Raw genomic sequence first — 27,742 nt, 5'->3', positions numbered from 1 at the left:
AGGCTTTCCCCCCAACTGCCAGTCCCCCGCCGTCCACGTGATGGATGTCAACCCTTCAACATCCACACATTGGATTGTCTCTGTGATGATGATAATTGTGATTTGTAGTAATGGCAGGGAGGTCATCACGTAATTCCAAACACCTGAATAGTCTATCACAGAAAGGCCACAGATTCGCCAACTCGGACCGACCGGTTTGAACGGCATAATTGCGAAGTTGTTCCCCCGCATTACAAAGTGGTTCCCGAGGTTCTTGTTCCCCAAATGCGGATGATAACCCCAGTTTTTCCAATCCAAGGCATTGAGACAGGCCTACGAGTCAACATCTCCGGCTATAATGGCGGATTATGTGTCAGGAGACTTGTTTTTGATGTATTTGAAAGCAAAGGACTTTGACCTCATTGATATACAGCCTGTCTCCTCAAAGAAACGAAAGTGACATCCCCCACCTGTTGGTCTCAAACATCCTTGTAGATTTTCGATTCCTATCCAACTCCAACTTCCCTGGAGATATTCCTATCTTTGGCGTTACCGATAGAGTTAACCCATCTCTTTTCTCACCCTTGCAAGTCTCCAGACGCTAAGCTCAATCCACCTGAGGTGAATATCATTATACATATCTCAATACATCAAGTATGGCGCCATCCAAGGATGGAGAGGGTTTCTCTACCAACCCCAACGGCGAGGTGTATAACGAACTGGGCTGGCTTGTTCAAGATGCCTCAGGCTATCGCATCAACGAAGATCCATACGAAACACGTCGCAAAATCCGCGTGATCCATATCGGCGCCGGCGCTTCAGGAATCACGTTTGCTAAGTTCGCCGAAGATCGTCTACAGAATGTCGAGTTGCAGATTTACGAGAAGAATAAGGATGTTGGTGGTACGTGGCTTGAGAACAGGTGAGTAATAGATCCAGTCGTTGTCCTTGTCTTGTGTGTGCTCGACACAGAGATTCGCGCTCCAAATTCTGAGAGGAAACTCGACGTACTAACATGGGTATGCGTTTGTAACAGATATCCAGGCTGTGCCTGTGACATTCCCTCGGCGTCATACCAGTTCACATGGGAGAGAAACCCGAATTGGTCGCAATACTATTCCGAGTCCCCCGAGATCTGGCAGTATTTCAAGGATGTCACTGTCAAGCATGGCTTGATGAAATATATTAAATTGGAACACAAGATCGCTGGCGCCTATTGGAAGCCTGAAGAAGGTGTTTGGGAAGTCAAAGTACAACGACCTGACGGCACCGAATTTACAGACACTTGCAATGTCTTGGTCAATGGTGGTGGTGTTTTGAAGTAAGATTTTTTCCCTGGCTCGGTCGTGTGAACGCAACTAACTTGTTCAACAGCAATTGGAAATGGCCTGAAATTGAAGGTCTGCATTCATTCGAAGGAAAACTCACCCATAGCGCCAACTACGACACCTCCATCGTTCTGAAAGATAAACGTGTCGCGGTCATTGGAATTGGGTCCAGTGGTATCCAAATCACATCCAAGATCGCCTCAGAAGTCGGACAGCTGTACACCTGGGTTAAGACCCCTACCTGGATCACAGCAGGCTTTGCGCAGAGATTTGCTGGTCCAAATGGTGGCAACTTTAAATGTATGTCATGACCCCAGTGTCTGTCACGGTGTGTTGAAGAAAAGTGAACTGATCTGTTCTGCTAGACACCGAGGAGCAAAAGAAACGCTTTGCCGACAAGCCTGAGTTGTTTTTGAAGTATTCCAAGATGATCGAGTCTGAGTTGAACGTTCGATTCAAATTCATCTTGAACGGTACCCCAGAAGCCGAAGGGGCCAGGGAGGTATGTGTGAATGAACCCATGTTTAAGCCCTGATTATTGACATAATCTTCCAGTTCGCCCGGCAGGAGATGACTCAGAAACTGGGTTCAAATCACCCAGAACTTTTGGAAGCTTTGATTCCCAAGAACTTTGGGGTGGGATGTCGAAGACCTACGGTACTTGAATGCCCCTGAAATCTTGACTGCGCCAAAACTAACACTGCTTCAGCCTGGCAATGGTTTCCTAGAAGCCCTCAGCCAAGACAATGTCAAGGTCTTTACCAAACAGATGCAACGGATCACTCCTCGAGGGTTCGTCGACAGTGAGGGTCACGAGCATGAAGTAGACGTCATCATCTGCGCAACGGGGTAAGTTGTCCATGCAGTCCAAACGAATAAGGGACTCGGGGCTGACATAAGGCCATCTAGATTCAACACCTCATGGATACCACGTTACCCCGTCGAAGCCAACGGATATAGTATCGCCAAGATGTGGGCAAAAGAGCCATCATCCTATATCTCCCTAGGCGTCCCCCATAGTGAGTCGCTAACCATCCGAAATTGTGCCTTTGATAGGCTAACCAGGTGCCTCCTAGTGCCGAATTATTTCATGATGGCCGGGCCTTATGGACCACTCGGCCACGGCTCATTCCTCCCCATTATCGAGACACTGGCCGGCAATATCATTCAATGTATTGACAAGATGCAGAAGGATCGCATTAAATCTCTGACACCAAAGGAAGAAATTGCCCAACAACTCAAACAACATGCAGCGCTATTCCTGCAGCGGACAGCTTGGACGTCTGGCTGCAGTAGTTGGTTTAAACAAGGTCGTATTGACGGGCCACTTCCCATGTTCCCCGGGTCTCGTCTAGTATACATGGACTTGCTCTCGAAGCCAAGGTTCGAGGATTACCAAATCGAATACGTCAATTCAAAGAACATGTTTGACTTCCTCGGCAACGGTTTTGCGACACGAGAGTTTGACGGTAGGGATTTGTCTTATTATCTTGGTCTGTTGGACGGAAATGATCACCAGATCAACCTTGAAGATGACTTGCACGATGAACTGGCAGATCTAGTGCATTGAGTTGATGCCAGATTGTGGGTGGTCGGTATTGCCAGTGTCCTGACTCATGTTCTGTAATTGCTTTCCCAATAAATATTGCAACTTACTGTATTACCTATTGTGCATCACATGATCTTGTAATACATTTCGAACCGGTGTGCCAAGTACAGTAGTATAGAAGACCATGTCAAACAGAGAAATTGTGGTGGTTCTGTTTGTGATGTTGTGGTTAGTGCTGTACCGATGGTGGTTCTCGAGTGACTCTAGTGACATGGCAGAATTGTGGTCATACAAACATATTGAGCCGACCAATTTGCTAGGAAATTTGTGCCCCAAATAGATCCTTGACAGCCATGTGGGATGAGCGTGGATGGATGTTGATGGACGTGGATGGGCAACCCTTGTGGACGACCCTCGACGTGACCACTGCGTCATTGTTGACGATCCGTCATTTCGTTTCTCCATGTTGAGCAACGCGCTAGCTGACGTGGCGTTGTGTGGTGGAATCGGTCACGGCTTGTCTTGCTTGTGTCGTCGCTAGTAATCGTTAGTTCCCGTGAGGATTTGCTGCTACGAAGGAAGCGAAGAAAGCGCGAACACGGTGGATTGGTGGTCCCGTCACCAGGTAGCTAATCTGAATCTCTCCCCAACGTGGCCATTGCCATGTCACGCCTAAAGGTGACAGTTCTACGTGGCAGCCTGGCAGGTCCTACCAAAGTGCATTCAGACACCTTACGTACATAGTAGTTGTAGGTACCTAATAAAAGAATATGAGGTGTTACAGGCAGTTCAAGGTCTATGTAGCAGTTGTCTTTTTGATCTATTCACTGCCAGGTACTGTACACATATAGACCCTGGAAAGTGTCACAAAATTCCACACCGGAGATTCCCAGCTGTCATATCTGCTAAGCTTCCCATGGGCAGGGAGGATGTTTACAATGAGCCCGTCTAATAATAAGCAATGTTGGCTTGGCAGGGGTCGAGCGCCCAAGGGGACCCAGGGGGCTTGCCCAGGAAAATTAAGCGGAGGAGGGCTTGGGAGTCTTACGAGGACTCGTATGGACTTGCAAACTTTTTTCCTTGGTACAGAAGTTCCCCGACTGATGATGTTTTGCTGACATTATTACTGGTGCGTTTACTATGGAGAGAAAAAATCAACACCCCCGGGGCCTGAGGTCAATGCTTATTGTGGGGAGGATGAAAACCTGATGGAGAAGTAATAATGACTCGGTCCACGGGCAGATGTCATCCGGGGCATAAAATCCAGCAAGTGCCTTTGCTCCAAACAATTAACAAAGGCGACAATAATTTGTTCTTCCAAGCCGGAGACTGGAATTCTTATTTCATTATTTTGATAATTTTGATACCAGCATGAATAGAATATCTATATGTGTAGGTTTATCAAACTGTACTCCGTATGTTTACGAACTTCGTATGTCACAAAATCAGTATACAGCGTGACAGGGCCAGGTGAAGGGCCGAGGGGGCCGAGGGGCCAATTGGGGGGACTCGCTCCTTCCCCGGCATGGGTGGCTTCCCTAGGTGGCTTTCTAGGGAGGCAGGCGCGCTGGCAGGCTCCCGTGGCTCCTTCCTTCCGCCGCAACAAGGGTCCCCACTTTCCACGTTTGTAATTTTCCGACGATCTGCTCGTCCAAAAAATCAATAGTTCTTCGCCTTTCCCCTCCATTGCCCACCTTAACAAGCAGTCATATCTTGACTATCGAAGACAAATGAGATGACCTGGGAAGTCTTTGTTTGTTCCCCCATCGAACCAAAGCTTGATCGTCCATGTCTTGTACCTACTCCGTAGACCCCCCCCTTTTGAACCTCTCAATGGGTCATTCTGTCACCAGGCCATGCCAGATGGGACAACATGAGCCACGCTTGAGATTGTTCGGCAGTAGTACCTCGCGTGCCAGCTGCATCCTGTGCCCACAATTGGCCATGATTGTTTGATTCACCTTCTGCACGTCGAGCATGTGGACCAAGACAGCTGTCTGTCCATGCACGCGATCGACATTGGTGATTGAACTGTCATATGAAATTGTTCATGCAATTGGTGCTCCCATCCTTGGTCCATGGGCCTGGCGAATACGAGTCGGAGGATTTGGCCCGACTAGTGGTTGACAAGCGAGAAACCAGCGTCAAGTCCAGTCAACCAGTCGTGTCTGCAGTCAAGCCGGCTCCTCGGATGGTCAAGCGAGATAATCAGGGTCCCTGTTCGGCTGAGGAGCAAAGCCTGACAGCCTGACAAGCCACCACCACACCACACCCGTTGACTCGGCCTACCTAGGCGTCCTAGCATCGCACATCCAAGAACCAAGGATGAGCGTGCTACGTATTTTCGAGAGCCCATGACAAAATACCTCTATCGCAAATGGTCAGATGGAGGTCTCAACCTAGTCTCCATTGGCAACCCTGCTGACAAGACGTCCTCGTCGCCGTCAAACGAAAGAGTTGGGTCAGCTGGCAGCCAATTTCAACTGTCGATAGCGCTTCCCACTTCTGCAGATTTATGCCCGACAACATTCGCTATCGATTGGCTTCAAGCCTCTAATGACCGACGTTGGTGACGCATATGTGTACAGAAATCGTAATACCCGCAATACGACCGACCCAGGAAACCAATATGGTGAGATGACCGGTTGGTACGCATATGTTTCCATTCCCAAGACCATGGAGACGCCGCTTAGGACAGTGGCCACGATGATTCCGGGCACCCATGCGCAACCCGACGTGCAACTCGCGTCCGTGCAGGGGTGTGACATGGAATTCAATCTTAAAGCCCGATGCCCGATCCCACATGCCCCAATCAGCATTTGGCCACGGTACTTGGCCGGTATACCCCTGCCGAAGAAATGCCCTTCCTCCCTGTCAACTGCGGAGGTCTCCAGGCGTCATAGGTGGCACACAATGTCTATTTCTGGCGATTGTGGTCCATTGGCGATTGTCATTCGAGAAAACAACCATTCAGATTCCGGGGCGGATGCCAGACACTCGCTTATTGTCATGCTAATTGACACACCGTCCACACATAGTCAATGTTCAGGCCTTGTGTGGAATGTATAACACTTCAACTCGCCTTGTTTTGGTCGTAATGGGGGCCACGGGGCCAACCTACCGGGGAACACACTTTGGGCCCTGTAGTGTGCGTACGGAGTACCAATATGCATGCGAGTACACGTACAAAAGACATACCTTGTTCTTGGCCTTTTACAAGTTGGATATCCAGTTCATACTTCGTACCAGCTTGGTTGGTTCTTCCCAATGCCGGCAACTTGACCACCCAACTGGGCAATGAGTCTGTTGGCGTTGCAATCTATTCCAACTACAGATATCCGGGATTGACAATCCTCCGTATCGGTTTAGACGGTTCAGCCACAACTCCACGGATGGCGGAGATTTCCACAGGTCAACGGTCCGATTGAGGACTAGGAATACCCTGCCATGTCGAATAGACTTCTCAATTCGGGGCCTCGAGGCGCCTCACCTGATCCGTGAACAGAACTTTGAGCTTTTTTCTTTTGGCGGATTTGCGATTCCCATTTCGCACTTGTGCACAGACCCTAGCAACGAACCAACGGTGAGAATTGATGCAGTAACAAGAGTATCGGCTGAAGATCAAGTCTTGGTCTTGCGGCTGGCTAGGAGTTCAAGTTTCTTAAGCCTGAAATCGCCGCCAATACAGGCGTTTGGCGATCCACTAGCCAGACCCGTATCCGCCGCGAAGCTTATCCCTGATTGCGCGGATGGATTCGTGAAGATCACATTGTGGCCGAAGTCTGATTTCAAACAATCATGCCCTTCCTGGTTCGCATCAAACCCTGCTTCCTCTGGGGCCGCTTAGGTTGTGGCTGATGCCATCTTCTTCCTGGCTTGCCGAGACATCACTATCTGGTACTACCGAGTTTGGGTTGAATTCATCTTGACGAGCGCTGGAGCCTCCTCTAGACCACGCCTCCACTCGCTACTCTGGTGGGATAGGCCATGTCGCAATTGACAGCGGGAGGGAGGGCCAAGTGTCCGTCAAACCAGAAGCTAATGCATACCTTCAGCTCCCTCATGGATCCCTTGACTTTGCATCCATATCCTAGTGGACCTGGCAACGGCACTATTGGGCGAACCCTCTACCTTTTGACGAGAGGAGATCGTCGTTTGTCGGCTGTTGAACATGAACGAGATTTGTCCACATCTCCAGTTTCCACTGCACCTCATGCACGGCTGCTGCCCTTGCATACACCAGACAATGAATGTCCTTCCCTGGCCATGTTTCTTCTTTGCCTCTCTTGACCATTCGTTGCTCGTTTTTCTGGTGTTTACGATTCTGACTTGCGCGTTCTACCAGTCCTGGACACGACACTCGATCCAGCCGCCTAACTCGCCGACGACAACACCATCCATCACTGGCTCTTTGACAGTCGCACGACCTCTGAACCCGCAGTCGCTCCTTCATCTTCTCTCTCCTCTCCTTATTGTTCTGCCCTGCGCACTTTCGAATTCACGGGAAAGTGCCCCTCGGCCCAATCCATTCTGTTCGCACTTGACCGGGTGGCATTGTTTTCTCTGTTTGGTCAATATTGGTTGCACTTGCAATCGGGGCCAAAATCAATCTCGACAAGGTATGGGACGCTGGTCTTCAGTTATGCTGTGCCCAATTTCTGGCCGATGTCATTGGGCTCCAAAAACCGCTGACCTTTTCCAAGCACTTGACCGACATCCAAATAAGTGTCGGAAGTACTCATCGTTGAGCCTCTCACCTCCTCGAGCCTTTGCGCCCTCTTCTATAGGACATTGCATACCACGCACGGTAACGCACGGACGCTCCTAGAGACGTTGTTTCCTTCTTCTGCCTCACCTGCTCAGCGGTGGTCAGCATCGTTCCAACTTGCATTCGACCCATGCGCAAGTTCACTTGCCAATCGTGACCCTGATGCAGACTTCACGTCCCCTTCATTCCCTTCTCTGTCATAAATCCTTCCAGAAGCATCGATCCAGCATTGACAGCTCGCGATACACGGTCGACCTCAGCTTGCCAAAGCCACTTGCAGTGCCCATCGGGGCATCACTGCCCACCCCTCCCATGTCGGGTTCTCCACCCCCAGATCCGCCTGTCGACCCGCCTCAAATTGCTGGGAGGAGAAGAAAGCGGTCAGAGAGTCCGCCGAGGATAGCAGTCGGTCCACTCGCGTCTCCTTCGACACCACTGGAACACGGCAGCTTACGACCTTTCGCACAATCAGCCATTGACGATAATCGGCCTGGGTCATCTGCCCAGTTTCATCCACACGCTTCAAGATATCCCCCTTCTAGTCTCTATGCATCGAGCTCGAGTACACCCTCTGGGTATGTGGCGGCCACACTCCCAGACTTTCCGCGCCCTCAAGAACCCATATCTCCTAGGGCTACCCGAAAACCGAAGGCCCATGTGGCATCAGCTTGTGTCAACTGTAAACGGAAACATTTGAGATGTGACAACAATCGGCCTTGCAATCGATGTATCAACAACAACAAAGCTGTAAGTCTTTGAAAATTTGATATAGAAACCACAACACTCACTCTACAATAGGACTCGTGCCGCGATGTGGAGCATAAGAAGAGAGGGAGACCTCCTCTGAAGCCGGAAGACCCAACGACAAGACGTCCCCACGAACAACCGACCCCTCAGTCAGGATCATTAGGGGAACCCATGAGGCGCTATTCTGGCTCCGATCCGGCATATCAGCCAGCTTCTGCATATCCCCCCCTTCGACCACACCCACTCCATTCACAGAGAGCTCCTTTCCCTCCAATGATGTACGCTCCGCCTTCAGTATCGCCAACTCATATCACGGCAACAGGCACTTTTACCTCACCCACGCCACAGTATTCAAGTGGACCTGCATCGATCGGTCAAGCACCTGGATCCTACCATCCGCCTCAAACAGATCCCCTGAGGCCTTTGAGCTCCTACAGTGGCATGTCAAATTACCCACCCCTTCACAATCAAATGCCACCGCACCAAACACACTATTCGAACCCGATCTTCTCGCGGCCGCCCCTCCCCCAATCCTCAGTAGGTGATAGTTTGCCTCCATTACACGGGCCAGCAAGTCTTCAACTACCACCAATTCGTCAATCAGCACCCATTGGTCCTATAGACCCTGCAATCTCCGAACAACAGAACCGGCCACAGTCGCAACAGTCGACCCGAGGAGAGCAGGGCAGGGGGGACAGGAGCCAAGAACCGCAAGCAAAACGACCTAAAATGGACATTCAAGGTATTCTAGGTCCACGAGACCGAGAATGAGAATGTGCCGCTAGCGCAGCATAAATGCGACGATTGTGTGCGCTCATCTTTGATGTGTACGACCCAAGCGTGATTCTTCTTTCAACACTACAGACGGTTTTCCTGCCTTGGTGCTGGACACAAGGCAAATGAAATGACTCGATCCAAATTACATGTTTGCGAATGGTCCTTCTGCACACTTACTTTGCCTTCAGTTTCTTTACTCATTTCCTTCGGTACATCCAGCTGCCGGGGGCTGCTTTTAGCCAATACTTGGTAATGAGGGCGTGTCTTATGGGTCCCAACAATTACTGATGAAGCACGACTATGATGCCTTGAAAATATACACAGAATCTCTAGAGAAGCCCACAGATTTCAACACACGAAGCATTTTTTATTGCAACTGGCGGAAATATACAGGCCGCCGAGGAGTTTCACTCTTTTCCATGTCGATACTTAATACAGTTACGCATTCAACATTGGCTGGCCAAGGCCAATCAATGGCAGCGGCGACGAGTTTGGGCCCGAGTGTTCACAATGGTGTAACATGAACCCAACAGAGAAATTGATTCAGAGTCGTACGGACGCAATTGAAAGCGAATACGACCCAGCAAATGTACGATATCCATCATGCATCAACTCTGTTCTGGCATTACGCGACGAATGCCTGACTTTTGCCGCGGCTGGGCCAACTGCGGGAGAACTTTTCTTTTCAACACTTGGAGCGAATGTTCAGGATGACCATGGAGACCACACACTTGGATAAAGTGGTTGTGGTTGTGGGTACCGCCGTCGACCTGCAATGCTCAATGTTGGCGGTGCGACTCATGAGGAAACACAAATGCAACGCGGGAATTGGTTCCTATATCAACGACTATCAAATTCTCAGCCTCGCTACATGAGAAGAGGCTAAGTGCCTAACCTAGGTTAGGTTAACATACACATGTACTGTAGTAATAATTATAATAATTCACTCATCACGATTCATCCCGAGAGAACATACATATGTAGCTAAGTCTGGTTGCCTACCTAACGCTCAAGTAGGCGCACCTCTCCAAGTCTACCAGTAGTATGTATTGTAGTTCTAAAGATTACCGGCGATCATCATTGAGCCAATAGACCCGACGCAAGAGCCTCGAGATCCTCAAGAGTCCTCGGCTGCTGATCCTCGCGATCGAGTGCCACACCACGACGAGGTTTCTTGGACTTTCTGGGCTTCGTCTTTGCTTGGTCCTCTTCCTCTCCTGAAGAAGCGTCTTCAAACCATTTCTTAGGTCTTTTAGCCTGGCGATCCACCGCCTCCTCCTCCTCATTACTTTCATCCTCCACATAAGGAATCAACTTAACCCCCTCATCGTCACCACCATCATCCCCATCACTATCTGCATCACCCATATTCGCCCTCCTTTCCCTCTCCTTCCTCTTGACAATCTTCTCCCTCCTCTTCTCCCTCGCCACCTCCTTATCCACCACATCCTGTTCCGCCGCCCTATCTCGTTCCCGATCTCTGAACTGCATGATTTCTCGCCGCACTCCTTGTTCGCCTTGGCCTGAAAATTCAATTTCGTCGCGATATGCTTTGTGGTCCTTAGGTGTGTCGCTGTCACTGTCGAACGTTTGGTGTGTGCCGGTGCCTTTATATTTAAGGAGCTTTTTGCGTGATAACAATAGTTTGGCGCGCCGGTTACTGTCGATGGTGAGGGGTGCGGCGGTGGGGTTGTCAGTGAGGGTGACCTTTTGAGGAGTGGGTTTGGAGGTGGAGGTTTCAGAGACCGAGGCGTTTTGATCGAGGCCTGCGTCCCCGGCTTCGAAGCGTCGTTTGACGGATAGGAAGTCATGGTCGGAGTCGGAGTCGGCGTTGGCGTTGGCGTCGATGGTCTTTGATTTAGATTGATGGCGAGTACGTACTTGGCCATCACCGTCGGACTGGTCGTCATCTTCATCGTCTTGAATCATTTTCGCGTAATGAGGTGCCAGCACGTCCTGGTTGCGTCGTTCGAACATTCGGTCGTATTTCGTTCGAACTGTCTTGGTCTTGTCCTGTTTCTTGCTGGCGATTTTGTCTCCTTGGCCATCAGCATCACCGTTGTCAACTCCGTCGTCGTCATCAGCGCCTTCGCTATCACTACCTTCCAACGCAGCAATCAAAGCCCTCGGCGCATTCTTCTTGGCCTTGATGTCTTCGCCTTTGATGAATTTCACCCTCGGTGTGCCAGGTAACCCGAGACTCGACGCATATCCTTCTAGATCCAACGCCTTGAGATTGAATGTCTCTTTGTCCTTTTGCACGTGGATACTCCTCGTGTAACTCACAAATGCTTTCTGACCAAGATACTTCAGTTCGGGGTCTTTGAAACACATGTTCTGTAGCAGATTTCGAACCGTGTTTTGCATCTTCTTCTCTCGCACATTGATCTTTTCGAGCTCGACCTTTTTTTTGGACAGAGCTGACAACATGCCTTCCTCTTCAGACGGGTCTAAAAATAAGACGGCATGACCTTCATGTTCAAACCGGGCGGTTCTCCCGACTCGATGGATATAAGTGTCTGCATCCTCTGGCGCGTCGACTTGCACGACCCAATCGACTGAGGGAAAGTCGAGACCACGTGCCGCCACATCGGTGGAGAACAGACATGCGTACTGTGAATTGGCGAATTTTGTCGTTATGTCTAATCTGGCAGTCTGTTTCTGTCGGCCGTGCAGATGGAGGAGAGTGATACCAGGCTGCAGATGGCGGAAGGACTCATAGACGAAGCGGACTTGTTTTCCAGATGAGAAGAAGACGAGGATCTTCTTCTTGACGTTTGCGCGGATGAAGGACCATAAAGTGTCGAGTTTGTTGGGAAGAGGAGTGATGACATAATTCTGTTGTAGAGTTGACGGGGTGGCGCTTTCGGCAGTTTCGTGGACTGAGACAAACTCCGGGTCTTTGAGACTGAGCCGGGCCAAGTCAGACACCTTCTTGGTCTGTGTAGCGCTGAAAAGGAGAGTCTGGTGCGAGGGAGGAAGATGTTCAACCAGAGCATCAATGGTCTGCTGAAAACCCATGTCCATGATTCTATCCGCCTCGTCGAGGACCAGCATTTGTAGGTTTCCAACGTCGAGCTCAGCTGTTTGATCCATGTGTTGGAGCATGCGACCGGGTGTTGCTACCAAGATATTCATACGACCCAGTCGTTCCCGCTCCTCTTGTAGATTCTTGCCCCCAATGACCAGGCCGGCAGAAAAGGTATGGTTCCGGCCGACTTTTCGAAGAACTTCAAAGATCTGGATAGCCAACTCACGGGTTGGAGATAGGATGAGGGCGCCGAGGCCGTCGTATTCGGTCCATCTCTTCCTGTAGAGATTCTCGAGGACGGGGATGAGGAAGGCAAGTGTTTTGCCAGAGCCAGTCTTTGCCGCGCCGAGTATGTCTGACTCTTTCAAGGCGAGAGGAATGGTTTTGGATTGGATTGTAGTCAGGGTGGTGAAATGTGACGCTTTCAGTCCATCTTGAGTGGCTTGAGAAAGAGGTAGGTCTGAGAAGTTCTCGAAGGCTGGGCCATTAGAGTCGAGGTCGGAGACTCTTTTGGAAAGGGATTCGAGATCTTCTTCTTGTCTCTTTCTTTTGAGAATACGAGGGCGCTCTGAGTGTTTGATAGGCTTCATTTGCCCACGTCGGCCTCCCCTAGACGCCATTGTGGGCAGAGGCTTAGGTTCACATTGAAGTTTGGCGACACGATTCAAAGGTAAAGTGATTTTTGGGGTTGAAAAGAAAATCGTTATCGATAAGATGGGAGAGAGCCTTGCTGAGTCATCTCCCTTGTAAGGCTTCGAAGATTGTCGCCAAACATGCCTAGTTGGGATACGACAGCCTTATTGTTTTTACCACGCCGCCAGACAACTCCGCAGCAAGTCTAAGGCGCAGTCGCAGTTCGCTTCACGAAAGACTTATGTACACTTTTCTACTGAAGACGTGGTAAAATATCTGAGAGTTCCTGTGCTCATCTCAGTACCCCACAACTACTACTTGACACTCTTCACCTATTCGGGACAGAAAGCCTTTCGGGGGTGGTCCTTACGATCTTGCAGTGTCTCGTGCAATTCAGGCACGGTTTCAGAGTGGTAAGAGATACACCAAAAGCCCACCATGGCTAATGATGAGACGGATGCCCTTGATACTCTGGAGAGAGAAGCCAAGGAATATGACAAGGTGAGTTCAACTGCTTGACACATTGTACCAGATTCTGACAAGCGAATCCACAGGATGCTGAGATTGACCGGATTCTCAAAGCCTTTAAACTTGATTCGTAAGTATGGCTCATGCTGACGCACTTGATGTACTGTATACTAACTGCAAAAGATATGCCGTGCTAGATTTACAACCAGGTGTGCCAGAGTCGGACATCAAGATTGTCTACCGCAAAAAGTCACTCATGATCCATCCGGACAAAACCAAAAACCCTCAAGCACCAGAAGCGTTTGACCGATTGAAAAAGGCACAAACTGCTCTTCTCGATGAGAAACAGCGTCAACATTTAGACGAGTGTATCGCGGATGCCCGCCAACTACTGATCCGACAACACAAGTATACAGTGGACTCGGAAGAGTTGAAAACAGATGAGTTCAAAGTGGAATGGAGAAAGAAGACGGTAGAGGTTCTAGTTGAGGCGGAAGCGCGAAGACGGAGACAGCTTAAGGCTCGAATGCAAGAGGAAGGTCGAGAACAGGCTAAAGAGGAAGCGGAACTGGAAGAGCGGAAGCGGAAACGAGATCACGAGAAAGAATGGGAGAATACTCGTGAGCAACGGATTGGGAGTTGGCGTGACTTTCAAAAGGGAAGTAAGAAGGCAGAGGATGGGAAAAAGAAGAAGAAATTAAAGGTTCTGGGATGAGGAACAAAGGCATTGCGAAAATATGACAAGATTAAACGGATGGTGTTCTATGGTGATAGAAGGGAATAATGGCATTGATTTTAGGTAGGGAAGAGCTAAGCTGCCTATCAGATGACATGGGCGGCGTTTATTGTGTATGTTAGGTACATAGAGTACTATAGTACTATAGTACTATATTTAAAAGTACTACCTACTAGGTAGAGGTACCTGTACTCCGTAGTCACCTGAGACCAGCAAGGCTCTCATCCAGGTACCTAGGCACCCAGACTTCAACCTTGAGCCTCATAAGTGGTGGGAGCCCCCTCGGCCGCGGGGGTTGCCCCTCGGGCGCCTCGGGCTCTCATCTCGAGCCGAGGGGCCCCGGTCGTGGGGATCAGGCGAGGCAGCCACCGGAAAGTCGTTGGTGGTGGAAGTCTCAGGCAGCCAGTAAGACAAGATCAACGGGTTCGTCTCGGAAGTCCCTGGATTTAATCCAATGATGAAAGATCCATCTGCTTCTCCGACTTTCACTCCGAAATAGTAATTAATTTGATTCACGTTGTTCGCCTTTTGAAGTGCCTTCTTGTTACAACGACTGCCTTTTCTGTTGCAACATCAACCACGTTCTCTACTTCCCCTCTCACCTCTCTTTACCTCCGCCATTTCTTCACTCTCTCATTCATGTCAACACTATGACCAAGTCTACATCACTGCCGCCCAATGCCCCCACGACCAATGGCACTGTTCCGTCTGTTACTGGTCGTGGAGAAGTCGATGTAATGCCAGTTTCCCAATCTTCCCCGCTCTCACCATCAACTGGTGTCTTATCCTCGTCCTCCCACACGTTACAAGATGTCTGTGCCAGTCTGCATGCACAAGTCACTGCCTTCTTGTCGTCCCCGCCTCCAGACGACATCACTCGAACCACTCAAGAGCAAACGCGAGTGGCCTGGCAGGTCATTGAAGAGGCCTTGGATCGATACTCGTAAGAAAGCGATTCTCCCTGCGCCCTGGCCCCCTCCCTCCCCCACCAAGATCATGTGTAACATATTCTGTCGCCCTGTCTTACACCTCTCTTTTAGATTTCAGCATGTCTCTCTATCTTATAACGGCGGGAAAGATTGTCTCGTACTGTTGATCATATATCTGGCCGTTCTACATTCTCACTACACCCGACCATCCTCCAGCCCTCAGACAAAGAAATCCGATTCATTTCCACAAACAATTCCCTCCATATACGCCAAACCACCAGACCCATTTCCCTCGGTCTCCTCCTTTGTCGACTACTCGTCGCGTCTCTATCATCTAGACCTCACACATATCTCCACCAATCCAGGACCTCACAAAAAACACCGCTCCCACTCCAACCCACCACTCACTACACCACCACCCAAACTCGACCCCTCGACGACGACTTCTCACGAGATTCCCGCCCCAACACAGCCAAAGCCCACCATCTCATTCCGCGACGCCTTTGCCCTTTATCTTGACTCCCATCCCTCCGTCCGCGCCATCTTTGTCGGTACTCGGCGCACCGACCCGCATGGAGGCCATCTCACACATTTCGATCCGACCGACCACAATTGGCCCTCGTTTATGCGCATTCACCCGGTCATTGATTGGCATTTGTCGGAGATCTGGTGTTTCTTACGCTCTCCGTGTCTCAAGGACCTCGAGGATGGATCTCCGTTGAAGTATTGCGCCATGTACGATCAGGGATATACCAGTTTGGGCGGAGTCAATGATACGCTGCGGAACCCGGAATTGAAGTATATAGATGCGAATGGGTCGGAGAAGTACCGTCCCGCTCATGAGATGACTTGGGATGAGGGCGAGAGGTTGGGCAGAGAATAAGCTGCGCCCACCATCCCATGACTCCGTCTCCGGGGTAATACAAGCCAGCTCCTTTTGATTAGGATGGCTGGGCAAGACGAAGACAAAAAGACCAAGCTCAAGCCGGCAAATGCGATCATGGATTGTTCTCAACGCCAAATTCGCGTATTTCGCTCGCATTCATCGCTGCACGCGAAATTAACTGAGCGAGGTAGAGCTGGGTCAGGGCTCGGAACTGTCACCGTCACACAAGTCCCTCAGCAGAAATTTGACAGGATGGATATCTATACCAGTTCACTGTATAGACATATGCTCCCATATATCATATCATCTACTGTCAGGGTCGACCTGTCGTCATGATCACGCCAGGCTATATTCATCAAATATCATCATACCATCATATTCCCATATTTTACATGCTTATCAAGGAAGAGGTAATCGTGATAAGCGAAAGAAGTGGTTGTAGAGCGAGACTCAATTCAAAGAAGAAAGGGCCGGATAGATCGGTCGGTAAGGAGGGAACAAACAAGAAAGTTTGTACTCTATAGCCTGGAAAGAAACAGGAACTGTTTCTGCGCCCCGAGTTTGGACATCCACTTCCTGGCCCTAAGCCTACTCTAGACGAGCCACGTCGTCCTGCACCCAATTGTCCATGCTTTGGAACTTGAGCACCTCATCGCCCCATGACCACCAGCCTGCCGTCAAACCCCGGGCAAAGAGTTCAAGCGCTTGGTAGTTATCTGGCAACAGCTGCTCCAGAAGCGGCTTGAGGCTGGGCTTACGTGAATGTAGGTCTGGGACAGCAGCAATGACCCGACGTCGTGGTTGAACCGTCGTCATGCCAGGAGGCTGGCTAGCTCGACGGAAAATAAGGCATAATTCATAGGGCCGGCGCCAGACACCATCTAATTGGGTCACGGGAACCCCCTGACTTGTTACTTTGACCCAGACCCATTCTTCCCACAACGCCATGTTAATGGTCCGAAACCGGTCTAGCACCGTGTGTCGAATGGAACTTTTGTTCGTGATCCATACTGCCACCAGGCCTGGATCTTGTAGGTGGCGCTGCACAATATGCACGGCCTGGTCGAATGGATCAACTGGCTGGTCTTGCGCTGTGAGGTAATGGCTCGAGCGACGTGCCGAACGGTTCGTCCAAGGCGGGTCCATCAATATAAGATCAAATAATGGAACATGAGGCGCGAAAAGCGTTTGGGAGCCATGGATAAAACTCTGTAGACCGGATCCAAGTGTCGCGTGGATGAACGTGGCTTCGGGAGGAATGACAAACTCGCCTTCATCGGTGGACATAAGGCTTGTCCGTGGCCAAGGGAGTGGGGGATTGTGAATAACAATGCCCGACAGAGCCTGAAGAGAGGGAAATACGGTGCGCCATTCGGTGGTTGACAGTATCATGGGCACCACCGAGGGCTGGAGTGGTCCGTGAGTAGAGTTTTTCAAGCCGTGACAAATGCCGGACGAGGCTCGTGCCTGGGTTGCCGGTAACTCTCGTGGCCATTTATTAGGTCGAGAGACTTCAGGGCGAGGCACGTGCCAATTGCCGTTTTGGCCGCGAATATAGTCCTTTTGAAGAGTGGCTATAGCCTCACGGATGCAATGTTGTAATGATGAGTGGAGGGCCTGATCATCAATTGATAGAGCCGCAAGGAGAGAGCCTCTTTTCTGCTCCCCAGGTTCGTTGCTGGGGTAAGGGATCTCAATGACTGGAGTGGAGGCCAGCCTGGATTGACTCTGTTGGGCATGCTGGATCGAAGAGGGAAGATCAAGGAGAACAATGCTATAGTCGGGGTTATGGAACAGGAAGGGAGTTGGCATCAATGCATTTCACCCGTTTGCAAACGCTGGGGCTGGGTGGTGCAGGAGCCTGATGAAGTCAGAGATGCCCACCAGAGCTGAGAAGTAGAGATGGAGTACACCACAGCTCTGCCCCGTGACTTGCCTCTAGAAAACAGTAATGAATTGAGAAAATTAGCCACGAGAATGAGATGAGGGTCTCGAGAAAAACTGGGTGTAAGCGAAGTCCGCGGAAAGATGGACCACGTCGAGTCTAGAGCATGAGATTAGCGAGATCTCAGGATCTACTAGTAGGCGATGCGAGCGGAGAACAGGACCAAACTTGTCTCGCCAAGCATGTACAGAAGAGGCGTGTGGGTGCGCATGGAGCGAGAATATGGGTATTCTGGAGAAGAAAAGCGTGATGTACGGAGTAGGAGGTGAATGGGGTGAATGGGCATGGAAAAGGTCCGTGGGATGTCAGCGCACAATATTGAGAGGACCCTTCCTGTTGTCAGAGCACCTTCCGTACTGTCATAGCGATGCCACGCTTGTCCTGTTTCAGGCTAGTCCATCAATCAATTCCTCTCCTTGGGAAGGCGGCGGGTGAGGCTGGCCGAGGGCGGCCTTACTTTCCTCCAATCCCTCTCGTGCCATTTTCATCCACCTCCATCCACCTCTCCCATTGTGGAATGTAGCTTCTCTGCATGGACTTCAAGATGGACCCTGCACGCACCAATGCGTCCTTCCCAGATCAAAGCACGACATATGTCGATCCATCTCAAACAACCTTCTCAAATCGTCCCTCTACGGAGTACTCTTGCTAACCCCGATGCATGCAGATCTTGTTACCCGTCATGCTACCGGAAACATCCTCCCCACAGTGTGCACGGTGCTGATCGAGGCAAAAATATCACATACTCCGTACCGTTCAATGCTCAGAGTTGGTCACTCTCCTCCTCATGCGTTTTCTGACAGCTCCACTCCCTTTGTGCCGCAATGTTTATGCCCGTTGTCCTGTTCGCTATACTCCCTTCCTTGTGCTGGTTCTTCCTCCCATCTGCCTGAACACACCCACCCACGTTTACTCTGCTCGCGAGATCATCCATAATCCCTACATTCGCTGTTGCAAAGTCGCCATATCTGCTTTCAGCCTGGCTTATGACCATCTGATCCTCCCTTTTGCATCTTTGGCTAACCCTTTACGACGCTGCGGACTTATTTGGGAGCGCGATACCATCACTCGAATCTAGGAATGTCACCTCGATAACGTCCTGCGTAGTGTCAGGATCGCAGGCCCTTCATCAGAGCAACATGTCCAACTCCACAAGTGACACAGTTAGGACCGATTTTCCATCGGTGGACGACTTCCTCGAGCGTGCAGCTTTGCTGGACTCCAAGGCCGGAGGATCATTTAGCGCGGACCAAATCAGAGCCATTCATATCGTCTCTCTAACATGCGCATGCATCAGTCTCTTAACCGTCTTGGTGACGTTGAGATGGTTCGTCTTGATGAGAAGAAGTTTCCGGCACCGTCTGGTCATGTTCTTGATCATCAGCGACACATTCAAAGCCTTTTGGTACTTTCTCTTCCCCGTGGTCATCTTTAGTCGTGGCCCTGTCGCGAGTTCCTCCAATTTCTGCCAGGCTTCTGGCTTCCTCCTCTTCTTCGCCGTCGCGGCCTCCGACATGGCCATCTTCATCATCGCTCTACACTCGATCATTTACATCATGAAGCCCACCAGTGCCACTCGTACAGCCGAGGGAGGATTGTATCCCTGGCGGAACTGGATCTACCTGCTGTGGCTAGGACCGCCCGTGATTGCAGCTAGTATACCATTTGTCAACACTCGAGATGGTTATGTCACCGCTGGAACTTTCTGCTTCCTTCCCAAACGACCAATCTGGTACCGGCTGGCCTTGTCGTGGATTCCGCGCTACATCATCATCACCCTCATCATCCTCATGTATGTCTGGATCTACCTTTACATACACTACAAATTCCGAGGATTCGAGAACCTTGGCGAGGCCGACTCCTCGTACGATTCCAACTCGTTCGGGAATGCGAACCAGAGGCCTAATGGATCCAATGCACAGGATGTGGAAGGCAAAACGTTGGCGCATAGGAAAGACTCAGCCACACCATCGGCACCAATTCCTGCGACAAATCGACCACCGTCATCTCAAGACAACAGTGATCCTGTAGCTCCACCTCCTGCGCCTTGGGACAATGTCAGTTTTATCACATCACGCTCTTCGCCGGCCTCACTGCCGACCCCTTCTGTTGAGCCCGTCCAGGAAGAAGATGTGGCCACGTTTCCATCGCGATACGGCAGTTTGTGGTCTGACGAGACCCAGGTGCCCTCAGGTCGCGGCTCCACCAACAATCTCAAGACAGAGGAATTGGCCAGAGGCAGCGCCCAGCCAGCTCCCGGCCTAACGGTGAAGCACGAGGGCACAGAAGAGGCTATAACTTCTTCTAGATCCCGTAGTGACCACCCCTCAAGCCTGGGAGCGAACAACGAGCAACTCAAGCAGACACGTGCTGCGATCCGGAAGCAACTGCGTTACCTCTTCATCTACCCAGCGGTATACATCCTCATGTGGAGCTTCCCCTTTGTGGCTCAAGCGATGAACTATGATGAATACTACATTGATCACCCGGTCTTCTGGGTATCCATGCTGTCTACGATAGCTCTTGCACTGCAAGCGTTCGTTGACAGTGTGCTCTTCTCATGGCGTGAGAAGCCGTGGAGAAAAGTGGACGACAGGTCAAAGTTCTCGATTCCATTTCTGCAGCGCCAAAGCAAAGCATTTGTGCAAAAACGATGTCCCGACAAAAAAATCAAGGCAGAACCTACGCCAGCACTGGCAACTGAAGCAGCTCCGCTCCCCAAACGGCAGGCGCACTGGTGGGAAGCAGAAGGCCGACGCCGTAATGATAGCATCTGGATGGGCACCAGCACTTTTCCTGACAATCTCTCCCCCATAACGACACGAACGCGTACACGGTCAAGAAGTCCCGAGAAGGCACTAATGCCGCGGATGTCTCACGTTCGCGCGATGAGTTCAGAACTACAACGATCAGGTGGCCCGCTTGTGGCAGAAGCGTCTTCTCCCAGTGTGGCACCAAGCAGTACTCCACCAGCTACGGCGCAGCCATCTCGAAGAGCGACATTGACGTCAACATCGATGTCTACAGCGGGACGAAATCAGAGGCACCGCCTGAGTTTACAAACCACCAATCTCTCTCCCATGCGAGAGAATGCCATCACCACCACCGAGCAAAAGTAATGTCTTGTGTAAAAATATAGAAATATAGCATAGGTCCGGCTTCAGGCATTAGCGATATGACATAATTAGTATTGAGTATACATATGTGCCGTGAGAATGACGGTGATATATAGTTGTGACCCTTTTCGACGTGAACTTGGCTATACAGTATCTAAATGTGGCCGCGAGTAACCGGATGAGGCCGAGGGCTTGATCAGAATTGTAATAGGCGATTGGCGGTTGGCCCTCGGCGAGATTCAGGCGATTCCGGAGGTTCCAGCGTTTGTCTTGGGGAGTTCGGGGGCCGAGGGGCTCTCGGCCACCCCACAGAGCCTCCGGAATTAGAAGCTAGAGTTAGAAATTTATGTACCAGGTGCTCGGGGGAATACGATTGTTGGTGCAGACCCCGTGACATGCCCACACTTTTTGGCCCCAGTCTTCAGAGTCTTGACTCTCCCTCGAGATCCGAGGGGAAATATCCGAGGCCTACAAGCCAAGGATGGAAAGTGAAAGTGCAGCGTTTGCCGTGCCTGCCTGGCAATGCACAATCCAAGCCCGAGATTTGATCGGCCAACGGGCCGTGTTCGCTCTTCGTACACAGACCACTGTGACTGCCACTGTTACTGCTCCTGCTAAACTGCCACTGCTGACCCTGGCCGCCAGCCGGGCTTTTCCAATTATTCTGCTCTGGACATTCTGCATCGTTTGCCCCTCGCCTCAAAACGTCGCAGGCATTCTTCACTTCTGCATGTTCTACTCGTCGCCATTTGCATGACAATATCTTTCCACCTTAACATGCCCTGATTGCCGACCGCATTGTCGATGCCTACCCGAGGCTCGAGCAATGCAGCAACAACATCGTCATCATCACACACTTCCGTCATGGAAAGCTCCCCTTCTACTCGGTTGCTCGAGGAGCCCGTGCCTCGAGCACCGAGTCAGAGAATCTTCAGCAACGATGATACCACGGTGACACGGGCGGCCTCTTTGAAAACCCCCTCGCCGCAGGCTACCCGGCTGGATAAGAGGAGTTGGGACTACATCGCCCGCACAGGACTGGCGGGAGGATTGGCAGGATGTGCGGTAAGTTTACTCGCGTGCCATCCTATATCCTGCGAAATTACACCAGTACTGACATGACAACGCAGGCCAAAACAGTCGTCGGCCCTCTCGATCGTGTGAAGATTCTCTTCCAAGCCTCAAACCCCCAATTCGCAAAATATACTGGCAGTTGGTTTGGCGTCTTTACTGCAATGCGTGACATCAATCACCAGTCGGGCCTCCGCGGCTTGTTCCGTGGCCACTCTGCCACCATTCTGCGCGTGTTTCCTTATGCCAGCATCAAATTCCTGGCTTATGAACAGATACGAGCAATTATTATCCCAAACAAAGCTCATGAAACCCCAGTCCGACGGTTTTTATCAGGCTCACTGGCCGGTGTCACTTCCGTCTTCTTCACCTATCCTCTCGAGGTCATCCGTGTCCGCTTGGCTTTCGAAACGAAACAAGATTCACGCTCTTCCCTAGCTCGCATTTGTCGGCAGATTTATCATGAACACCCTCCCCAGCCTCAAGCGTTAGCAGGCAACGGTTCGATAGCCGCTGCTTCGAACATTGCGACTCAGGCAATTCCTAAGACGGGTCTGGCCAACTTTTATCGTGGCTTTTCCCCTACCATCCTTGGCATGCTCCCTTATGCTGGCATGTCTTTCCTGACACACGATACAATTGGTGACTGGTTCAGACATCCCGTTTTGGCCCCTTACACCGTGATGCGGTCTTCTGCGACTAGCAACACGGCCGCGGGCGATGGCACAGAGGCTACCACAAAGACTTATAAACGCGTACCGCTCACTGCCCCAGCTGAGTTGATCTCTGGTGCCTTGGCCGGCCTGGTCTCCCAAACGGCCTCTTACCCTCTCGAAGTCATTCGCCGCCGGATGCAAGTTGGTGGCGCAATTGGTGATGGCCACAGGTTGAGCATCGCCGAAACCGCCCGGCGCATCTTTATGGAAAGAGGCTGGAGAGGCTTCTTTGTCGGCCTCTCGATCGGTTATGTCAAAGTCATCCCAATGTCAGCCACTAGCTTCTATGTCTGGGAGCGAGGAAAGTGGTTGCTTGGGGTTGACTGAGCAAACGCAAACCTGCCATCTTGTACACTTTCACACCTGTGAACAAATGGCCCAATCCAGACTCACACAAATCACCTATCAGGTGAATATGAGGTCCTCCCCAAACAAGGCATTCAGGGCACGACTCGACAAATATCTCTATGCCATATAATGACACGAAGAGCACACACATAGCAACCGCTTATGTGAAGTCTGCTCTGATATGCCCGCAACAAGGCCATTGAAGAGGCTTGTTTTCTTTGAATGGTAACTTGACCACTTTACCGACTCCACCAGCCAATTCGGTTGGTGTATCAGTCGTAAGCCATCGATCTAGCATAGCACAGAAAGGAACAATGATCAACTCCAGCAGCCCTGCTCTAGGGACAGATATTCGCAGCAGAATGAGTTTGCGAACATCGCAACGTCGAGGCAGCACGCGATATTGAGGAAGGACTACCGCCTGTTGAATTGGATACGGGGCGTCGCTGCAAATCCCACGAACGAGATGTATATACATAAGCTGCGAGCTTATCACGCTTGCTGGACTCCTGTTAGCAACCCTGTACTTGCCACTTACCAAATTTGTACAAATTGACAGTCTGGGAAAGCGACCCAGAACCTTGTCGGCAGCAACTCCTTTGATCTTGTTCTGTACCCGAATCAGTGGCTACAAGTGGCCTTGGATATCATCGTCCAATACGCACTATCTCTGAGGTTCATGAGACCATCTGGAGAGCAATGAGAATGTATGAAGCAAGAAATCGGTTCCACCCTTTCCAGTGTGGGTGGACAAATGTGTCGATAATGTATGGCAAAGGCTCCCTCGGCCACAGTATAAGCGCCCGCGACCCACGAGCTTGGCTCACATGCCAAACTGCAACGGGAGGCTGCCCGGCCCACATGAACCAGGGCTCACGAGCCGTGGTCTAGCCATGTGGTAAACGACGCACTGCTGTTAACTTATCAAAAATGTGACAACGATGTGGACAGGGTGATAAGATTGATGCAGCTCGGTCTATGTGTGCGAGTCTACGACGTGTCGTAGGACGGACTGCAATCTAGGGACATCATTCGCGTTTCCGTCCATGCAATAGGCACGATTCCAACACTGTTGAACCTGGCCCAGCAGTACCGGAAGTGCCACTGCTGCAAGTCCTCGGCAATGGCCTGGCAAGGAATCTCGATCATGATTCACTAATAATACTCGGTACATTATCATATCATATGCCAGATCACCAATAGCATTTCAGGTCAACCTTCCCGAAAGATCCGACAATAATGCGCGAGACGCCTCATTGCCACGTTTCCAACACGTGCTAATCTCGAAAGTTCTAAAGGACCGGCGAACACGAATCTCCTCCTAGTCTCCTTGTCCTATCTAACCTTTGGCGTTGGTGCTCACGCTCATCTCATGTCTGTGCTCATTGCGAGTCAAGCACCAATGACGAACAAGTTCCAAGATAAGTCGTCTGATTGATGCTGGTGACCGGAGGCTAGGGGGTGAATCCAACCAACTCGACCACCTCGACATATCAATCTTCGCTTGCTGAACCAAACTAAGAATCGGCAAATGATTATGTGGTCACATCCGATGACATCGATCTTGAGGGTTTCACCAGACGTGTTCGCACAGCACGAGGCAGTAGTCGAGCACGTCGAGTCTCCTGGAGAAGGATCCCGCTCCATAGCCGCGCCAAGGTGGCGCCAAGGTGGCACCAAGCTGCGGCCAAATATCTTGGAACGTCCTTCATGAACCAATTCCTATCTTCAACCTATGACCGGCTCAGGTCTTGTCCAGTCAGGATGCTCAGCCTCGCTGGCGGAATTGATGCCAAGGCCTTGGCACTCCTGCTCCACTGATAAGGACTGACTTGAATAATCGAGTACAGCAATACATCCGCTATCAACCAGCTTCGAGGTCGCGGTGACATTCCAATCCATAACATTAACGCGATCCGCTTGGATGAGATTGGAGCCATTGCCCTTAATGTTGCACCGCGCTCTTGTCGAGTTCTAAGCTCTGCGCCAAGTTGACTCCGTCTGTCCGATGCCTAGAGGTCCACGGCGATCTCTAAGAATGCTCTGCTCCACCCCCCACCGTCATGCCTAATCCGGGGAAGACAAAGTAAGCATCCAGTCTTTGCGGTGCGCGAGTTTGTCCAGTTACCATAGCCAGATCTCGATGACTGTGACCTATTCAAAGACAGTGACCTTATAGTGGATTGTCATAGTCTGCTGTGGCTGAGTACTAGATATCTTGTTGGGCCAGATCTCAGATATGCATCAGTCCGCCAAAACCTTGCCTTTGCCACGTTCCACAGCAGATTAGCCTGGGCGATCAGGACACCTCAGGATTAGGTTTCTACTTTGGGGTTTAGGCCTATCAGTGTCTATCTCTTGGCTTCCAACTCAGCATGGCCGACAACCACTTAGCATGAATCTCACCACCCTTTGCGACAGGGCCAGGTTGGATTATCGTGTTGCATATTTCTAGATATATGTTGGCTGCCTGGGCGCGATCTTCAGACATCTTCTTTCTTCCCCCCCCCCCCCCGTCCGCTCTTGTTCTCATTCCATCGAGACCGCCATTGGTCTTAATCTTGGTGTATTGGCCATATAACTGCAGGTTGATCTTGTAACAACATCACTGCATCATGTCTGAGATTGTGCCAATCACAGAATGGCCCGACTACAGCGAAAACCCTCAGGGTGGTGATCCAATTACACAGGATCTCAATGCCCCATACAACAAGGTAAAACCTCCTTGAGAGCTCATGCACCTGCTTCATCTCAGAAACCATTCTAACATTGACGTCCAGGGCGATCTCTGCTGGATCCTGGTATGCACAATTCTTTGCTGGCAGATCACCCCTGCCATCGGCTACCTTTATGCCGGCATGCACAGGCGTAAGGCGGCATTGACTATGGTCTTTCAATCTCTGTTTTGTGCCTGCGCATGCGGTATCCAATACTGGATTTACGGATACAGTCTGTATCAATCCCATACCTCAAATCCAATCTTGGGGAACCTGTCCTTGGCCGCCTTCCACAACATCTTGGCTCAGCCGTCGCTGGCAAATTCGGACATTCCCGACCTCCTGTACGCCTGCTTCGGCTTCACCTTTGTTACTGCAACCGCCATGATCTTGGCAGGCGCCATGCTTGAGCGTGGTCGTTTGTTCCCCTCAATGTTGTTCTTGCTCTGCTGGACCACATTTGTCTACTACATCTTGGCCTACTGGGAGTGGAATCCCAGTGGATGGCTATACAACCTTGGAGTCTTGGACTTTGCTGGCTCTGGTCCAGTGCACATTGCTAGTGGATTTTCTGCCCTGGCATGGAGCTTAATGCTGGGTCCTCGACTCAACGAGCACAGCAAGGAGGAGAGACAAAAGATCATTCACACCAAGCCACATAACCCTTTCCTCGTCGGAATCGGCACGTGTTTTATCTGGTTTGGTTGGTTCGCTTTCAATGGTAGGATATTGCACGCCAGCCGCCTCTGGCAAAACATTTCGATTGTCAGATGCTAACGAAACATGACAGGTGCAAGTACGGCCAATTTGTCCCTGCGATCGATCTACGTCGTGATCAACACCAACCTCGCAGCTTGCGGTGGTGGCATCGCCTGGGCTCTGCTGGAATACTACTTCAGTGGAAGATTTAGCATCATCGGCTTCTGCTCTGGTATCATCTCAGGGCTGGTGGGAATTACTCCTGCGGCTGGTTTCAGTGAGTTGACATGTGTCTTGACGTCGCTCTAATCTGGACACACGCAACTGACAAATATCACCAAACAGTCCCGGTGTACGTGGCGGCTTTGATTGGAGCTTTGACCTCCTGCTGCTGCTACTTCACCAACAAGTACAAGCATCTTCTTTCGATCGACGAAGGTCTCGATATCTTTGCCATCCATGGTGTTGGAGGCTTCGTGGGTGATATCCTGACCGGCTTCTTCGCCGCCTCTTGGGTTCCAGCCTTGGACGGGGTCTCTGGCGACGCATACGCAGGTGGCTGGTGGGAACACAACTGGATACAGATGGGATACCAACTAGCGGCCGCCGTAACCTGCGCCTCATGGAGTTTCGTCATCAGCTGTATCTTGTTGTTTGTGATCAACAAAATCCCAGGATGCCACATTCGCGCCAAGGATGAGGATGAATTGCGTGGATTGGACTTCAAATACCTCAGCGATGCTCATTGGGACGATCTCATGGTTGATTCCCATCCTCCTGCTTCGAGCACCGTCCATGAAGGTGTTCCTTTTACAGGATCTGGCCCAGGCAGCGAGAGTGGAAGTGGGTCTCCTGTCAAGAGAGATGGTGCTGAACCTGCCAAGTTGGATTAGGCTCTGGGAAAGTACTGCCATCACCATGTCTTAGTTTTTGCGTGGTAGAGATAGATGATCCCACCTCATTCACTCATGTTCAATGGGAGGGAGGTTCGTTTAGATTCACTTGATGTATTTGTTGACCACTGTCAAGAGTGGAATCTAATGTGTGTATACTTCACTGATATGGAGCTGACGTCTAGTTGTGCCACGATTATTAATATATCTGGATGCGAAGAATGGCTTTGGACATGATCAAGGAACTCGGTAATATTTCGAATGTACGAAATAGGTAGGTATGCTGGAACCCACAAGCCGCTTTCCTCGGCACCCCAGTAGAAGCTCATGGTTATCCAAGGCGTCGTGGGCGCCCATGGATACCTGGGGGCAAGGGGCCGAGAAGCTATACGGAGAAATTCTAGGC

General features: G+C 50.8%; 9 protein-coding genes across 10 annotated transcripts; 7 read left to right on the top strand and 2 right to left on the bottom strand.

The window, feature by feature from the left end:
* Positions 1–635: 635 nt before the first annotated feature.
* On the top strand, positions 636–2,877 carry PV10_04908 (uncharacterized protein; the record flags this gene model as incomplete). Its single annotated transcript, XM_016369499.1, has 8 exons — positions 636–901; positions 1,016–1,300; positions 1,354–1,607; positions 1,673–1,809; positions 1,863–1,964; positions 2,017–2,156; positions 2,217–2,326; positions 2,384–2,877. 8 exons carry the CDS (start codon positions 636–638, stop codon positions 2,875–2,877), a joined length of 1,788 nt encoding a protein of 595 aa, XP_016225287.1.
* Positions 2,878–7,077: 4,200 nt separating this feature from the next.
* Positions 7,078–9,142, top strand: PV10_04907 (uncharacterized protein; the record flags this gene model as incomplete). The annotated part of the gene is made up of 3 exons (XM_016369498.1): positions 7,078–7,475; positions 7,560–8,371; positions 8,423–9,142. The coding sequence occupies exons 2-3, from the start codon at positions 7,787–7,789 to the stop codon at positions 9,140–9,142; spliced, it is 1,305 nt and encodes a 434-aa protein (XP_016225286.1). The 5' UTR covers positions 7,078–7,475; positions 7,560–7,786.
* A 1,050-nt stretch (positions 9,143–10,192) lies between these two features.
* Positions 10,193–12,822, bottom strand: PV10_04906 (uncharacterized protein). Its single transcript, XM_016369497.1, has one exon. It carries the CDS (start codon positions 12,797–12,799, stop codon positions 10,226–10,228), a length of 2,574 nt encoding a protein of 857 aa, XP_016225285.1. The 5' UTR covers positions 12,800–12,822; the 3' UTR covers positions 10,193–10,225.
* A 205-nt stretch (positions 12,823–13,027) lies between these two features.
* On the top strand, positions 13,028–14,149 carry PV10_04905 (uncharacterized protein). The gene is made up of 3 exons (XM_016369496.1): positions 13,028–13,313; positions 13,367–13,410; positions 13,464–14,149. The coding sequence occupies exons 1-3, from the start codon at positions 13,251–13,253 to the stop codon at positions 13,993–13,995; spliced, it is 639 nt and encodes a 212-aa protein (XP_016225284.1). The 5' UTR covers positions 13,028–13,250; the 3' UTR covers positions 13,996–14,149.
* Positions 14,150–14,521: 372 nt separating this feature from the next.
* PV10_04904 lies at positions 14,522–16,263 on the top strand. 2 transcript variants are annotated; one of them, XM_016369494.1, is made up of 2 exons: positions 14,522–14,959; positions 15,057–16,263. In XM_016369494.1, exons 1-2 carry the CDS (start codon positions 14,667–14,669, stop codon positions 15,826–15,828), a joined length of 1,065 nt encoding a protein of 354 aa, XP_016225282.1. In that variant the 5' UTR covers positions 14,522–14,666; the 3' UTR covers positions 15,829–16,263. The 2 variants fall into 2 exon arrangements, with proteins under 2 accessions (XP_016225282.1, XP_016225283.1); XM_016369495.1 differs by having other exon boundaries at positions 14,522–16,263.
* Positions 16,264–16,419: 156 nt separating this feature from the next.
* PV10_04903 (uncharacterized protein) lies at positions 16,420–17,694 on the bottom strand (the record flags this gene model as incomplete). The annotated part of the gene is made up of 1 exon (XM_016369493.1): positions 16,420–17,694. Exon 1 carries the CDS (start codon positions 17,641–17,643, stop codon positions 16,420–16,422), a length of 1,224 nt encoding a protein of 407 aa, XP_016225281.1. The 5' UTR covers positions 17,644–17,694.
* A 1,071-nt stretch (positions 17,695–18,765) lies between these two features.
* Positions 18,766–20,971, top strand: PV10_04902 (uncharacterized protein). Its single transcript, XM_016369492.1, has one exon. It carries the CDS (start codon positions 18,916–18,918, stop codon positions 20,893–20,895), a length of 1,980 nt encoding a protein of 659 aa, XP_016225280.1. The 5' UTR covers positions 18,766–18,915; the 3' UTR covers positions 20,896–20,971.
* Positions 20,972–21,537: 566 nt separating this feature from the next.
* PV10_04901 (uncharacterized protein) lies at positions 21,538–23,783 on the top strand. Its single transcript, XM_016369491.1, has 2 exons — positions 21,538–21,957; positions 22,023–23,783. The coding sequence occupies exons 1-2, from the start codon at positions 21,697–21,699 to the stop codon at positions 23,004–23,006; spliced, it is 1,245 nt and encodes a 414-aa protein (XP_016225279.1). The 5' UTR covers positions 21,538–21,696; the 3' UTR covers positions 23,007–23,783.
* Positions 23,784–25,642: 1,859 nt separating this feature from the next.
* Positions 25,643–27,485, top strand: PV10_04900 (uncharacterized protein; the record flags this gene model as incomplete). The annotated part of the gene is made up of 4 exons (XM_016369490.1): positions 25,643–25,741; positions 25,808–26,465; positions 26,535–26,720; positions 26,789–27,485. 4 exons carry the CDS (start codon positions 25,643–25,645, stop codon positions 27,334–27,336), a joined length of 1,491 nt encoding a protein of 496 aa, XP_016225278.1. The 3' UTR covers positions 27,337–27,485.
* Positions 27,486–27,742: the final 257 nt, after the last annotated feature.

Source organism: Exophiala mesophila (assembly GCF_000836275.1).
Source record: "Exophiala mesophila strain CBS 40295 unplaced genomic scaffold supercont1.3, whole genome shotgun sequence".
NCBI classification, from domain to species: domain Eukaryota; kingdom Fungi; phylum Ascomycota; class Eurotiomycetes; order Chaetothyriales; family Herpotrichiellaceae; genus Exophiala; species Exophiala mesophila.
Note: the sequence above shows the minus strand (reverse complement) of the source record. Positions and strands in the feature narration are given on the sequence as shown.

Excerpts from the sequence above, each read along its gene's own strand:
- PV10_04906 (XM_016369497.1), bottom strand. The coding sequence starts at position 12,799 with ATGGCGTCTAGGGGAGGCCGACGTGGGCAAATGAAGCCTATCAAACAC.
- PV10_04905 (XM_016369496.1), top strand. The coding sequence starts at position 13,251 with ATGGCTAATGATGAGACGGATGCCCTTGATACTCTGGAGAGAGAAGCC. Across the intron at positions 13,314-13,366 it reads AAGCCAAGGAATATGACAAG|GATGCTGAGATTGACCGGAT; the intron begins GTGAGTTCAACT and ends GCGAATCCACAG. Across the intron at positions 13,411-13,463 it reads AAAGCCTTTAAACTTGATTC|ATATGCCGTGCTAGATTTAC; the intron begins GTAAGTATGGCT and ends TAACTGCAAAAG.
- PV10_04904 (XM_016369494.1), top strand. The coding sequence starts at position 14,667 with ATGACCAAGTCTACATCACTGCCGCCCAATGCCCCCACGACCAATGGC. Across the intron at positions 14,960-15,056 it reads GAGGCCTTGGATCGATACTC|ATTTCAGCATGTCTCTCTAT; the intron begins GTAAGAAAGCGA and ends CCTCTCTTTTAG.
- PV10_04902 (XM_016369492.1), top strand. The coding sequence starts at position 18,916 with ATGTCCAACTCCACAAGTGACACAGTTAGGACCGATTTTCCATCGGTG.
- PV10_04901 (XM_016369491.1), top strand. The coding sequence starts at position 21,697 with ATGCCTACCCGAGGCTCGAGCAATGCAGCAACAACATCGTCATCATCA. Across the intron at positions 21,958-22,022 it reads GAGGATTGGCAGGATGTGCG|GCCAAAACAGTCGTCGGCCC; the intron begins GTAAGTTTACTC and ends ATGACAACGCAG.